Source organism: Dasypus novemcinctus, chromosome 3 (genome assembly GCF_030445035.2).
Source record: "Dasypus novemcinctus isolate mDasNov1 chromosome 3, mDasNov1.1.hap2, whole genome shotgun sequence".
Classification (NCBI taxonomy): Eukaryota; Metazoa; Chordata; class Mammalia; order Cingulata; family Dasypodidae; genus Dasypus; species Dasypus novemcinctus.
In genome coordinates, this window is record NC_080675.1 from 91,384,717 (window position 1) to 91,400,757 (window position 16,041).

The 16,041-nt window shown below is 44.1% G+C and overlaps 1 protein-coding gene across 1 annotated transcript; it reads left to right on the plus strand.

The window, feature by feature from the left end:
* Positions 1-10,342: 10,342 nt before the first annotated feature.
* LOC105744604 (mast cell protease 4-like) lies at positions 10,343-14,925 on the plus strand. Its single transcript, XM_012519232.4, has 5 exons — positions 10,343-10,420; positions 11,426-11,576; positions 12,003-12,138; positions 12,799-13,053; positions 13,501-14,925. The coding sequence occupies exons 1-5, from the start codon at positions 10,345-10,347 to the stop codon at positions 13,660-13,662; spliced, it is 780 nt and encodes a 259-aa protein (XP_012374686.3). The 5' UTR covers positions 10,343-10,344; the 3' UTR covers positions 13,663-14,925.
* The last annotated feature ends 1,116 nt before the right edge of the window (positions 14,926-16,041 follow it).

Genomic DNA, 16,041 nt, shown 5'->3' on the forward strand with positions numbered 1-16,041 from the left:
ACACATCCCCACAAGAATAACGGTGGGTTTTTTTTTTTCATTTCAATTCAAGCTAACAGACCCCTGGTTAATTAAAAACCCCTGCTTAAGAGGAAGAAGGAAGGAGAGACCAGGCAGAGATCACCTGCCATCTTGCTTCAACATGTGGCAGCTGGCTTTGGCGATAGCCCGGCCTTGAGTTGGACTCTTTTTTCCTTTTTTTTTTTAAAGATTTATTTTATTTATTTCTCTCCCCTTCCCCTCCATTGTCTGCTCTCTATATCCATTCACTGTGTGTTCTTCTGTGTCCGCTTGCATTCTTGTCATGCGGCACCGGGAAACTGTATGACTTTTATGTTGTTGTGTCATCTTGCTGCATCAGCACTCTATGTGTGCAGCGCCACTCCTGGGCGGGTTGCACTTTTTTCACACGGGGCAGCTCTCCTTGCAGGGCGCACTCCTTGCACATGGGACACCCCTATGTGGGGGACACCCCTGCATGGAATGGCACTCCTTGCACACAGCAGCACTGCACGTGGGCCAGCTCGCCACACAGGTCAGAAGGCCCAGGGTATTGAGCCCTGGACCCTCTATATCATAGGCGGATGCTCTATCAGTTGAGCCATAACCGCTTCCCGAGTTGGACTCTTTAAGGCATTGTAACCGTAAGCTTTTACCCCAAACAAGTAATCTTCTTAAAAGCCATCAGATTTCTGTACTTTGCATTAGCACTACTTTGGCTGACTAATACACCAGTTTTAGCAAATAAAAGTACAGTTAAATTTGAATTTCAAATAAACAATAAATAAATTTTTAGTTTAGGTATGCCCGATGCAATATTTTAGACCTATTTACACTCTCTTATGTCATTATTTATCTGAAATTCAAATTTAACTGGATGGCCTATATTTTATCTGCAACCCTAAAACTGATAAAGGAAAAAGAAGAAAAAATATTACCAAAATCAAGAATAGAAAGGCAAATATCACTACATATTTTATAGACATTAAAAAGACAACAGACAGGTATTGGTTCTTCTGAGGGCTACAGAGACCCAGTTTCTATGGTCATGGCAGATGGACTTCAGGGCCATGTCAGTTGGCCCTACTTTGGAGTTTGTGGTCCTGAATGTGATGGAGTTGGACTCAGGTGTGATCTTTGTTCATAAGCCTCACCTGTTACTTTTACCTGACCTGTGGTTGGCGCTGTGTATACTCAGGGGACCTGAATCTCTGGACTCTCCATGTGCTAGCCAGGCCCTGAGCCTCAACAGACTTGCAACTCCTACCCTCTGGTTTACTGGACTTACCCCTGCCAGCTAACAGGGAGGTGAAGAAGGTCAACCACCACACCAGGGAGCCAAGAGTGCCTACAACTGCAAACAGGAGAATTGAATCCATCATCCAAGTGGAACCAAAGCACCCTCTCGATACAAAGGTGGAGTGGACATAACCATCCCAGGATCCACAGAATGGAAGAATAGAATATAGATTAGAGTGGACTTACTGATACTCTATTCTGGAACTAATGTGATTAGTAATGGAAGTAAATGTAGCATTGATGTGGAGAAAGTGACCATGGTAGCTGCTGAGGGTGGGAATGGGAAGAAGCGATGTGATGTGGGGGCATTTTCAGGACTTGGAGTTGTCCTGGGTGGTACTGCAGGGAAAGTTTCTGGACATTGTATGTCCTCCCATGGGCCACTGGGTAGACTGGGGGAGAGTGGAAACTGTAATGTGGACCACTGACCATGTGATGTAGCAGTGCTCAGAGATGTATTCACCAAGTGCAATGACTGTCCCATGACGATGGAGGAGGTTGTGGTTATGGGAGGAGGGGGCTGAGGGGAGGGGGGTGAGGGGGATGGGGAGGGCATAAGGGGACCTCATGTTTTTTTAATGTAACATTAAAAATTAATTAATTAAAGACAACAGAATCATATGCTAAACAACTTTAAGTTAATAAATTTGAAATTTTAGATAAAAATAGACAAATTCTTAGGAAAACACAATTCAATAAAAACTGACACAAGTTGCCCAAAAACTAATTTTTTAAAAATAGAATCTGCAATTTAAAGCCTTCCTATAAAGAGAATTCCAAAAGCTAACATGGAGCACTCCTTCATGACTTTCAAGTGGGCAAGAATTTTCTTTAAAAAGACAGAAAAGCCACCAGCCATCAAGGAAAATAGCTAGCTTAAAATTAAGTACTTTTTATTGTTTAAAAATAAGAGGGTGAAAAGGTAAACTACAAAGTAAGAGAAAACATTTACAATGCATATATCTGAAGAAAGACTCATATCCATAAAATAAAAAGAATTTCTGCTAATCAACAAGAAAAATATGAGCTATCTAATAGAAAAAGTGAGCACAATCTTAAAGACATATTTTGCAAAATAGGATATCAAAATGGCCAAAAGCATGTAACATTTAAGAGCATTAGTCTTCAGGGAAATGCAAATTTTAAAAAACACACAATAAGATACCACTACACAACCAAAAGAGAGGCTAAAGATGAAAAGTTACTACAATACCAAGTATTATCAAGGAACACCAGCAATACCAAAACTCTCATGTATTATTGGTGGAAGTGGTACAAGCACATTGGGAAAAAATTTTAAAAATACTCATGTCAAACATGACAATTCTATTTCTAAATATACACTCAACAGAAATGCATACATATGTGTACCGAAGACATGAATAAAAATTTTCAGAAGAACTATCTTCTCAATAGCAAAAAAAAAAAAAAAAACTGGAAACAAAAATTCTAATATTCAGTAGAATGGATATCTAAATTATAATATAATCATTTAATGGAGTACTAATCATCAATGAGAGTAAATGAACCACATAACCACAGGGATAAATTTTTAGAAACAAAATGTTGAGCAAAAGGAACCAAGCACAGGGAAGCGGACTTGGCCCAGTGGTTAGGGCATCCGTCTACCACATGGGAGGTCCGCGGTTCAAATCCTGGGCCTCCTTGACTCGTGTGCAGCTGGCCCATGCGCAGTGCTGATGCGCGCAAGGAGTGCCCTGCCACGCAGGGGTGTCCCCCGGGTTGCGTCCTGTAAGGAGAGCTGCCCAGTGCAAAAGGAAGTGCAGCCTGCCCAGGAATGGTGCCGCCCACACGGAGAGCTGACACAACAAGATGACGCAGCAAAAAGCAACATAGATTCCTGCGGTCACCCCTCGGGCTGAAGTGTGGTTTGCTGGCCTGGCGGGGGAGCGGCCACAGCAGGCCAAGCCGCTGCCCCCATAATAGGGTGGCTGGTCGGACTCACCGCCACCCCTGAAGGGAGCTCAGCATGGGCGCAGAGTGCCCTCGGGTCTCCCCTTCTCGGCAGCCATGCTTCCGCGGCCGCCCCTCATCCCGGATGGCGCCACACGATGCCTGTGGGGCGGCACCCTTCTTCTTCTTTCTCCCTGCGCAGGCGCAGGGCGGAAAAATCCAGTCTGCCCTTTTCCCTCCCCCCGACAGCAGCAACAGCCAGGCATGGGCGGGAAACTCAAGTCTGCCCTCTACCCCAGCAACAGCAGCCACCAATCACTAAGCCCTGCCACTTCCCCCAGCAACAGCAACAGCCAATCCCTAATCACCACCCCTCCCCCATCCAGTACCGCCCACTGACCTTTCTCCGGCAACCAATCAGAACAGGGCGTGGCTTCGACCAATCAGCCTTCTCCAGCCCCTATAAAACTGTTGCCTCTCCCTCAATAAAGTGGACTTGCGTGTTTACCTTGTCTCCGCGGTAGTTCTTCTGCCGTGCGCCCTCCAGTCCTGAGAGCCCCCGACAAGGGCCTGGCCTCCCTTGTCCCCAGTTCGTCGCCTGCTTCTCCGGGCGACCCCCTCGTTGCCGGCTTCGCCGGGCAACCCCGTCAGCCGAACCGCGCAGCCCCTGTGAGACCGACCCCTCGTCTGCTGCGGGACCGACCCCTCGTCCCAAGTGGGACCGACCCCTCATCCCAAGCTGGACCGACCCCTCGTCCGCAGCCAGACCCCACCTCTACCGACCGAGCAAACCATCGCAGATTCCCATGCCGCTGACAACAACAGAAGAGGACAAAGAAGACGCAGCAAATAGACACAGAGAACAGACAACTGCGGCGGGGGGAGGGGAGAGAAATAAATAAATAAATCTTAAAAAAAGAAAGAAACCAAGCACAAAAGGGTACATACTGCTTGAGCCTACTCATGTAAAGTTTAAAAACAAACAGGCAAAACTAATCTAAAGTGATAGAAGTCAGGATAGAGGTTACATTTAGGGAAGATGAAGGTCATGGCTGGGATGGACATATAGGGGCTTCTGGGGTGCTGGCAACTGTCTATTCTCTGATCTAGGTTGGAGTTTCATGGGTATGTTGCTATGATACAATTTATTAGGAAAATACTTAAAATTTGTATATTTTGGTAGGTCTGTGCCATCTTTCAATAAAAAGTTCACTTTTCATGTCCGAAAATTTAAATGTTTGTGCAGATGTGGAGCAAAGAGAATTCTGTAAGCTGCTGGCAGGGGCATGAATTGGTACAATTACTTTGGAAATAGTTTGGCATTACCTATTAAAGTTGAAGGTATGCATATGCTTTGACCCAATGATTGTGCCCTTGGTTACAGGTCATAAAGACACATAAAGACAAATGTGCACCAGGATACATATTTAAGAATGCTTTTATTGGCCTTACCCATAATAACTAAAAACTGGGAGAAAACAAATGTCCATCATGTGTAAAATGCATAGATAAATTGTGGCATAGTTATACAATGGAAACACCTACACACAGTATGGATAGATCCCACAAACGTAATTTTTGTTAAACCCTAGCTCTATTTTATTTTTTTTAGGAGGTACTGGGGATCGAACCCAGGACCTCATACATGAGAAGCAGTCTTTCAACCAATGAGCTGCAGGCGCTCAACCTCTGAGCTACATCTGCTCCCCACAAATGTAATTTTTTTTCTTTTTTTTTTATTGATTTTGTAAAAATATTACATTAAAAAAAATATGAGGTCCCATTTGACCCCACCACAAACGTAATTTTGAGTGAAAAAAGCAAGTTACAATAAAATACATACATACCATCCCATTTATATAAAGTTCAAAAATAGACTAAAGTATGCTGTTCAGAGGTAGTAAAACTCCAGTTATTTCTCTTACCCAAGCTCAACAACCAAGGCGATTGAGCAAAGTAAGGGAATGATTAAACAGAGGTCAGGACCTTACCTCTGATGGAGGAAGAAGGTCATGACCAGGGCGTGGCACAGGAGCTTCTGGGTGCTTGGCCATGTTCTAGCTCTTAACCTGGGTGATGGTTAGACAAGCATCTGCTCTCCATTTATTAAACTGTACATGTGATTTCTAATCTCTTTTTCTGTGCCAGTGATCTACTTATTTCACACACACACACACAACAGCACTGACCTATAGAGCCAACTCCACTCTTTAATAATTCAGACAAATCCTTCAAAAACTCGCCCCTACCCTCCCTCGTCCTCTACCATTCCTGCCCTTTTTCCCTCAATTTTACACTTCAGTAATACTGAATGACTTGTAGTTCCCCAGCCACCCAACTTTTCTCTTGCCCTCTTTGCTATGTTGCTACTTCTGCCTGGAAAACCCTGCCTCAATTTGTCCTGTGACAGAAATCTAGCCTGTCCTTGCAATCTCAGCCCAAATGAAACCACCAGTGCCTTCTCAGATAGATTTGAGAAGTCTGTCATCCCATAGCACTTTATACATCTCTCCATTGCCACCCTTTCCTATTTGTGCTGTAATTATGGGCTTGCAAACTATGATCTCCTTTGTATCACCAGTGCCTGACATCCAGTAAGTGCCCATCAAACTATTTCAGATTGATGAGTGAGTGAACTCAGTGGCATTTTATCCAGAAACACTGAACCTGGGAGGTATGGAGAATTTCAACAACCAGACCACCATAAACATTGGCATTGAAAGGACACATACGGTGGTAGAGGAAAGGGTTAGGACGTTAAGGCTGGGGAAAATAGTGCCAGTCATGTGTCCTGTGATTACCAAGGAATCCACACAGGATAGGAAAACCCATCAAGTCAGAAGGGAGTTGAACAACTAGAAAAAGGCACAGAAATAGTGGAACTTGCGGTCCCAGAACACAAAATTAAGAGGCACCTAACAACCTCAGTCCTTGGCATCCTGAGCATGGCACAGTCAGCAAAATTAGCCAGTATCAAAGGGCTGGGGAAACCCAGGGCACAGAACCATAGCTCCATGGGGCAGGGGCTGGAAGCAGAATGCAGGGTCCCAGGATTCCTCAGATATTGCCATAGGAAGGGGCAGGTGAGAGACCTCTCCAACTGTGGAAATGTACTTTTTATTTCCTCTGGCCTTTCAGAATCCTCAGGTAACCTAAAAGAAGGTAATTCTAGTTCACAGACTTTTGGAAGACATTAAGGATCCTGGAGGCTAATAAATATTATTACTAATAAAAACTAACTCTTATTGAGTACTCATTATTCCTGATACTTTACCAAAAAAAGCTCTTATTTAATCTTCGCCACTGTTAAGCCTATTTTGCAGATGAAAGGGGGAGTTAAGAGAGGTAAAGAAACTTGCCCAACATCAAAAAGACAGGGAGGGATGCTACCAGGATTCCAACCCAGTCAGATTCCAGAGCACTCAACCAATGTACTTAATCTACCCACCTCCCAAATACACCATCTGAATAGGGCTTGTGTAAGAAAGGAATCAACCCTTTCCCATATCTTGACGATATGATCCTTGTCTTAACTCAGAGATATTTGCTCTGGGAAATCCACTCCTCTCTTCTCCTGAGAGCAGGGGTTCTTAACAAGAGCTTCAATTAAAATTTTAAAAAAATATTATTCTTGTGGAGACATGCTGGTGTGGGTGTGATATATTTATTAAATAATACACAGTATAGCTGGACTTAGTAAGGGGTCCGTTTTTCACCTGACTGGCAATTGCTCTTACAAGCACTGAAAGATCCATCCTTCCAAAGAGATCTTGGTGCTTAGATCCCTCCACCATGGTAGCATCAATAGACCAGCCAAATGTTCAGAATCCCATCATTCCTCCATAGCATCTAGGGGAAGGAGAAAACTCTAAGACAGAAAGAGAGAAAGTCATTCCTAGATGGTGATGTTAATAGATAACGAAATGCAGGAATAAGGAACAACTAAATAGGAAGAATCTTTACTTGGAAAAAATTGATTTCAAGTCCTAGACAGCTAAATGAAGAGTCCTGAGCACTGTCTCCTCAACTGAAGGGCTGAAACCACAGCTGGGCAGAGCAGAGAGGAGATTTTGAGACCCGGCCCTCTGGCTCCTGCCTTGCTGCTCAGAGCAGCTGGCCGACTCCATTCCTTTCAGCAATCACAAATCAAACAAGTCTCATGTTAGCTTGTGAAAAGGACAGTTGGTGCTGTACAGCCTTCATCAAACAGCCCACAGATATGAGAAGATCCCAGTGATAGATTTGATTCTGAGATGCAGAGAATTGTCTGTTGCTGGCCTGGCTGATGCTCAGAGCCGATAGAGGGACAGGCAGCATTACAAGGTTTGCCAGAGAAGCAGCCCAGATTTCAAGGGTTGACTCAAAACCATGGGAAAGAGATGACTTGGAGACTGCCTGGCAGGAATACTGGATAAATGGTAGAAGGAGGGAAGGCAAAGCAGGGAACAACGCAAAGGCAACTGTTCTCAGGACTGCAGTGAGCCTTTGACAAAAGTGAGAGGGCAAAACAGGCCACTCTCTCCACCATCTCTCACCCCTGAAACATTGGAATCTGCCTCCTTTACTTCCCTGGCTGCTTCACTTGCTAACACCTTCAAGTACCAGCACAATAAAACAAAAAAAGACAGAGATGCCATCAGGTGTATTGAAGAACAATGACGATCAGAAGCAAAGCAGGCCTTCTGAGTAAAGCTAAGTATGAAACTATAAATGGACTCGTGCTAATGCACAGAAGAAACAAACGAACCAGTCCTTATCCTTGGAAATGTACAATCTCATTGGGGAAGCTCTCTTCACACATGAAACAAGCATAAGTTGTCTAGTGTTCAACTGGACAAAGTGCCATTATTAAGTGGCAAAATAACTATATAGACAACAACCCAGGATTTCTGGAAAGAGAATGGTCATTTCATCCTGTAATGGCCAAGGAAGATTTATGATCATGGAAACTCCAACATGGATGGGACTTTCGAGGTCAAGCCTCACTGCCTTTCCTCTAACCCAAGCCTCAGAGAATCTTTTAAAGAATTCAGCAAAAGAGTACAGGCAGACTCTTCTTAACCATCATTATGGCTAATTTATTATACTCTTAAGCAACCTATCACCAATGAGGCTGCTGATCACTAACTCATCCTTGAATGGAGAGAAAACCCTGTACTTTCCACTGCTGGTTCTGTCCTTGAGCCCCTCAGGACAAGACTTCTCCCTCCCCATATGGCATCCCTTAAGAAGGGATAGACAGTGTAATTCACCCTATTAACAGATTAAGATTGAAAAACCATATGATCATCTCAATCAAGGCAGGAAAAGTTTTTAACATAACCCAATATCCATTTATGATTTTACCGTATTAAGATCAGAAGTGAACTTCCTCAATCTGATAAAGGGTATCTACAAATCTCTATACCTAACTTCAAACATAATGGTGAAAGACTGAATGCTTTTCCCATAAGTTTGGGAATGAAGCAAGAATGTGCACTCTTACAGTTCTTATATAACGTTATATTACAGGACCTAGCAAGTTCAAGGAGGGAAGAAGAAGAAATGAAACGTACATAAATTAGAAAGAAAAGAAGTAAAACTGTCTTCATTCATAAGTGACATGATCATCTTATGTAGAAAATCCTAAGGAAGCTACAAAAAAAAGCTACTGAAAGGAATAAGTGAGGCTAGCCAGGTTCATATTACTACCTCAATGGAATTTCTACATACAATTAAAATTCTGAAATTTAATTTTAAAACACGATAGCATCAAAAATATTAAATACTTCTACATAAACTTGACAAAAGAAGTGCAAAATCTTCTCAAATGTGCAAAACTGAAAATTACAAAACATTGCAATAAATGGAAAGATATACCATGTTTATGAATCAAAGGATTCGATAATGTTAAGACATCACTTCTAACTATTGATCTCTAGATCCAACGCAGTACCAATCAAAATCCTGCAGGATTTTTGTAGAAATAGACACACTTATTTTTAAATGTATATGGAAATACAATGAACTTAAAATAGCCAAAATAATTTTTTCACCATTTGAGGTGTTACTCTGGAACCTCATTACTATATGTGCAACCGAGAGAGAAAAAAAGTGTTGTCAATTAAACAATGAGTTGCCATTGATTAATAGGTTCATTCCTGTCCTAAAGATGCTGAAAGGTGAATTTTTTTGCATCTTGGAATCAATGAAATATAGTATATTCCAGGTATGTATTTTATCTCATTCATCCTCCCATCAATCTTGAGAAGTATTATTGCTCCCATTTTACACATGAGCAATCTGAAGCATAGAGAATTTGAGTCACCAGACAAGATACAATCTATAAATATCAAAATTGTATGTTAAACTTATGTCTGTTTGACTCCAATTTCATGACTTTTCCTTATTATCACCCTGTTTTCCTGGACTATATAAAAAATAAAAAAACAGAAAAAAACAATAACAAAAACAACTAAAGGACTTCTTTACCAGCTCCCACAATATAAGAATTCCAATCGTTATAATAAATTCCTTATTTTATATCACTTGTAGTAGTTCTGCCTCCCTGACTGATCCCTAAGTGGTAGAGATATTGGCACTGAAAGTAGGTCTGGGGGAACCTAATGTAAGTTCTGTGAGTTGGTTCTGGGTAATCTGCTATTGATTCTCTAATCTGCATATATTCAAAGGTATTAATGACTGTTGTATGTCGTGAAGGGTAGTAGTTATAAGTGGTCACTTACAGCATGCAGTAGCAAAACTCTTACTGAAATGATCACCTATAGATACTTGTAATCAAAGGTAAGGCTTTGCGTGACCAAGTATTTGCTGTCAGAGAACTAGATGAAAGTTACTACATATTGTTTGATTCCGTCTATACAAAATATAAATACAAATAAAACTAGATGAGAAAGGTACATGCCTTCTCCTAGGAGTGAAACAAGAACTCTTGTGACAGGACCACAGCTTCAACACCAGCAGAGCAGAAAGTAGACTTGTGAGAACTTCTAATCAGGGAGATAACCAGATCAGAGTGAAAGGCGAGACTGTGACTAACCAATGGTTTCTGTTATTTCCAGTCATGCTCTCTTCTGCTTCTGGGGTTATAAAAGCAGGGGCAAAGGAGAGGGTTTGCAGAAGAAGCTCTCCATGGGTGGCGTCGCTGAGAATATGCAGGCCTTACTCCTTCTGTTGGTCATTCTCTTGCCTCCTGAAGCTGGAGCTGGTGAGTCTAGGCTGTAATCACCTGCCCTCTGGGGCTCAGCTCCTATTCCAAACTTGATGACCTGGGCCAGAGAAGATCTGAAAATAAGGTTTGCAAGATGCTTTTGCAATTATTCCGGGGGGTAACTTCTACCTGGAAGAGTCATACTCTTTCCTTAAATTTGATGGCAGTCTCTAGGGACAAAAATATCTCAGGTGGAGAAAGAATCATAACTGGCTTTGGAAGTTCCCCATAACTTGTCCTTTTTTTTTTTTTAAAGATTTATTTTATTTCTCTCCCTACCCCCCATTGTTTGCTCTCTGTGTCCATTTGCTGTGCAGTCTTCTGTGTCCACTTCCATTCTTGTCATACAGCATCCAGAAACTGTGTCGCTTTGTTGTTGTTGTTGTTGCGTCATCTTGCTGGGTCAGCTCTCCATGTGTGCGGCGCCATGCCTGGGCAGGCTGCACTTCTTTTGCACAGGCAGCTCTCCTTGCAGGGCACACTCCTTGAGCATGGGGCTCCCCTATGCAGGGGACATCCCTACATGGCACAGCATTCCTTGCAAGCAGCAGCACTGCACGTGGGCCAGCTTACCACATGGGTCAGGAGGCCCTGGGTATTGAACCCCGGACCTCCTATATGGTAGGTGGATGCTCTATCAGCTGAGCCACAACCGTTTCCCTTAACTTGTCCTTAAAATACCCAATGATTCTGATTTGTAGTCCTTCTCTGGCCTTAATCCTATGTTGAGGAAGTCAAGATAAGGACATGAAAACATGTCCAAGTGACAACTCAGAATTGTTTTGGCCATTACATTCTGAAAAGTAAGATGAGGAATGACAGGGTGGATTGGGATAGAGAAAGCTAGGAAAAAGGATAGACACAGGAAGGGGCCGAGCTACAAAAGAGGTGAGTATGTGGCTCAGGTGGATTCTCTCAGCTCTAAGCCTATTTTCCTCTCCCAGTGCACTGTCTGAAGACTCTGTGAGCCTGTTGTTTAGGGACTCGGGTTCTCTCTTTCAGGAGAAATTATTGGCGGTATTGAGTCCAAGCCACACTCCCGCCCCTACATGGCCCAGCTGGAAATCATCACTAACAAGGGTAAATTTGCCAGATGTGGTGGGTTTCTCATAAGTCAAGAATTTGTGATAACAGCTGCTCATTGCAAAGGAAGGTAAGAAGCCTTTGACTTGACCTCTTTCCATGCCAGGAACTGTAGGAACCTGAACTGTACACAACTTTGAAGTAGCCTGAGGAGAGGTTTTTGTGCCCTGCCCATCTCTAGATGATAAGAGACATATATTGGGAGGAACTGGACTATCTTCATTTGTCATTCACCAGGGCCTTAGACAGGACAACCCAATCAAGGAAGGCCAACACAGCCCTTCTCTTTCTAGTGCCAGCAGAGTTATCTCAGTCCCATGTATCTACCAGGGCCCTACCCTCCCTGAGAAGGCTGGGAGTTGGCTGAGTTGGCTGTAATTCTTGGAGGTATCCTCCATACTGGGTAAGATCTGAGCCCCTCAGGGGAAAGAGAAGGTCCTGGTGTCCCTTTGCTAAGAACGGGCTCTTCTCCTGCCTCTCTTTTCCCTCTCTGCAGGAATATTACTGTCATACTTGGAGTTCATAACATGAGCCAGGAAGAATCCACATGGCAGAAGCTATTGGTCAAAGAACAAGTCATTCACCCAGGATACAACTTTATAACCAATCTCAATGACATCATGTTACTGAAGGTGCCATCATTTTCTTGCAATTCTAAATCCCCCTCTTCTTTAACTCTTCTCCTGATGTTGCAGCAAAACCAGGAGTACTGAACCATAGAAGAAACCCAAGTCTGGCACTCCAGAGAGATGGAGGAACAGTTTTATTACACACAGGCCCAGAGGAGAGTCAATCTCTAAATTCTGAGCCCCATTTTTCAGTTTTCATAGGTTTATATAGGATTTCAGGTGGGATCAGCATAACTTTTGCTCATTGGCTAATGTGTTGCTAGGTGAAAATTTGCAAGCAGGGTTACAGAAGCAGAATGCAGCTGCAAGGCTGTGCTTCTGCAGGCTGATTTACAGGCATGGGGGCAGGAGTTACTTGTTAGCTATCTTTCTGCTCAGCCATGTTTTCACAGGCTGATTTACAGAAGCGGGGGCAGGAGTGACTTGTTAGATATTTTTGTAAGGTTATGCTTTTTATTTCTCAACACTGACATATGTCATTCTCCTTCTCTCTCTTCTGACCCAACTCCTTGGGCCCCACCCTCCCACTCCATATCGTCATATCACCATATCATCCCTTTGAGGAGAAACTCTTGGCCCTGCCCCTGGGAGCATCTACCATTCCCTCTCCACCCCCTACTTTCCCTGAGACTGATAATTCATCTGTTCTCCTTCCCTTCACAGCTACAAAATAAAGCCAATCTGACACATGCTGTGGGGACCATTCCCCTACCCCCCAAGTCTACTTTTCTTCCACCTGGGAGAATGTGCTGGGCCACTGGCTGGGGGAGAACGGGGGTGAATCAGCCAGGGTCACCTACGCTGAGAGAGGTGAAGCTGAAGCTCATGGGTGCCAAGGCCTGTGACCACTTTCTGTTTTACAACAATAACTTCCAAATCTGTGCAGGCAATCCCAGGAATATAAGATCAATATACAAGGTAAACATCTACCTATACTTCCTCCCCACATAGCAGTCCCTGGAAGACAACATCTTCCTGGGAGAGGGTGGATCAGGAAGTTTCCTAGTAGAGAGATGGGTGTCTAAGTTCATGTGTTTCTAGGACTGTGGGAACTAGAATTCCCCTTTTGAAGTCCAACCTCCCATTCCCAATCATGGCTCTAGCCTTCCCATCCAGTCTGCCATACAAGGTTCTAGGAGAGAAAGTAAGAAAGTCAAGGTCAGGATCTAGAATTGTGGTTCTATTCCAGAGAGAGAAGAAAAAAAGGCATTTATCCCATAATTTAGGGCCCCATGAGGAACCGGAATTCCTGGCATAAGTCTGGAGTATTTTAGGGCTAGAAGGAGCACTGAAAGAACCAGGATGAGGTCATTGTAGGGAGGGGAGCACTGCCTCTGCTCATGACCTGCTTTCTCTAACCCACAGGGAGACTCTGGGGGCCCCCTTCTGTGTGCTGGGGTGGCCCAGGGAGTCACGTCTTACGTGAGTCGTGATGCAAAGCCTCCTGCTGTCTTCACTCGAATCTCCCCATATGTGCCCTGGATTAATGAAGTCTTAAAAAAGGATAACCAGTCATTGAATGGCTAGTCTGAGGGATAGTCCCAAAGCCAGAGCTCTGCCTGGGTAGCCCTGGGGCTCTATAGGAGCCTGGCTCCTGCCCAAGGCCAGGGAGGCTCTCAGAGACACACAAAGCCCCTGCTGGTTGCATCCCCAATTTTAAAAAGATGCAGCATCCATTGTGTGTGTGACTCCTCTCTCTGCACCCACTTCCCCATCTGTTTTGCTTCTCAGAAAGGGGTCTACTTCCGCCTCTGTAGCTTGAATGAAGATTTGCACTGGACCTCTTTCTTACCAAATCAATAATCCTGAATACTGATCTCCTTGTACCTTATGTGCTATTATGGATTATTAAAGAAAATATTTTGATCTGCACAATAGGACTTAACATGCACAGTAATATTGGTACTGATTTACTCTTCCTCCACTGCCTCCTCATGCTTCTCCTTCTCCTTCTCTCACATCTCCACCTCCCATAAGCCTGTGCCTCAGCCACTCTAATTCTGGCCATTATACCATAGCAAACTTCCCATGACTATTCCAGAGATAGCTCCAGGCCTTATACCCACCTGCCCACCCTCCTCCTCAGTGCCCTGCCTGCAGCCAAAGGAGCAACTGCCAAGGGAGAAATAAGGAACTTTCCCAAGCACAAGATCACAGATGGGGGTGGGGGAGATGACTCTTAGAAGTCCTCAGGAGGGGTCTGTCTTTTGCATCAGTCCTAACAGAAGGAGGGATCAGGCCTTTCTGGAGTCATGTACAATCCAGGGCCATTCAGGCCAGGAAAGGGGTCCCCAGGAACATCTGTGTGGACCTGGTCCCGAAACCACAGCAGAGCCATGCAAATTCAACTGGACTTTCTCCAGAAATGGCACTGCCTCTCCAAGTCTTCCAGAAGAGGAATACCTAAATTAGACCAAGTTTTCCAAAATTCTCTCTGCCAGGTCTCCCACAACACTCTAAAAGTCACATTCACCAGCCCTACATGCCCTAACCCAAGAAAAACAGGGCATGAACTCCAGGGAACTCACAGGGCCCTGCAATGAAAGGACCCCCATAAAAGTTTCCTCCAGGTCCCTAGAAAGCCAATGAAGCCAGGCCTGTCCGCATGACCACTGGACCTGCAGGAAATAGCTGCCGCGATTAATCCAGACCAGGGACCCACCACCTCCACCTTCCCCACTGCCTGCCAGCCCACAAATCCTGGTGTCCAGCTTTGCCACTGATCAGTATAGATGCAAAATAAAGAACATGTAATACACAAAACTGATTACATACTCTTACTCTATATATGCTTTAAAAAACTGGAAAGATCTCAGAAACAAACAAAAATTTATGTCAGAATGGTAATTAAAAGGATTTTTCTCTCCTTTTTCTAACCCTTGCTTGCTAGTCATAATTAAAATAATGTTTTAAAGTAGGAAATGCAAGAAGCAGTGATATTATGTGTACTATATTTGCCTAGGAAAACAAACACAATACATACTGAAATACAGGTAAAACCCCATGCACCCCAGATCCCATAGACAGCACAAACACAGCCATCCTTCTTCCCAAGAAACTGAGCAATTAGGGATGTGGAGGCAGGGATCAGCCTACTCTGCCAGCCTGGCCCATAAAAAGAGGAGACTATGGGGAGCTGGGCTGAGCTGCAGGCTGAATTGGACCCCCAGAGTCCCACAGGCACTGACCCTACACAGCCACCTCTACGGACATCACATGAACCCCTGACGTGGCAGAGCAGTGGGAGCCCCAGCCCACCCAGGGAAGATAAGATCATCATGCTGCAGTGGTAATTCTGAGATGCAGGGGAAGGGGCCCAAGGAGTGTGTCAGCCCAACTAATGCCAGAATGATAAGAGAGTGACGGCAACACAGAGTCTGCAGGAGAAACCGTCCAGATAAAAAGGCTTTGCCCAGACTCATGGGAACACAGTCTCTGGACAACTGAGAGACTCAGAGAGAAACATACAAGAGCCAGGTCCTCCTGGAGTCATTATGGTTGAATTAACTTGTTGAACCATTTGAAAAGACTTGTTCAAATTCTAACCCCTGGTCCTGTGAACATGAACTTACTTGTAAATGTTACTGGTTAAGATGAGGCCTTCCTGCATTAGACGGCCTTAATCCAGTATGACTAGCATCCTTATACGTAGAGGAAACTTGGGCACAGCCATTAGAGAGACAGGGAGACAGCCGTGTGACAGAGCAGAGAGTGAGTTCTGCCTCCACAAGCCCAGGAACACCATGGACTGCGGGAGATCCAGGGGAGAGGCATGGCGTGGATTCTCCCTGCCAGCACCTTGGTTTTGGACATCTAGCCTCAAGAACAGTTTCTGTTGTTTAGGCCAATAGTGTGTGGTGCTTCATTACGGTAGCACCCGCAAACTAAGAAAGGGATAGTCACTCT

Coding starts and splice junctions, on each gene's coding strand:
- LOC105744604 (XM_012519232.4), top strand. CDS start 10,345: ATGGGTGGCGTCGCTGAGAATATGCAGGCCTTACTCCTTCTGTTGGTC. Junction 11,577..12,002: donor GCTGCTCATTGCAAAGGAAG/GTAAGAAGCCTT, acceptor CCCTCTCTGCAG/GAATATTACTGTCATACTTG. Junction 12,139..12,798: donor ATGACATCATGTTACTGAAG/GTGCCATCATTT, acceptor TTCCCTTCACAG/CTACAAAATAAAGCCAATCT.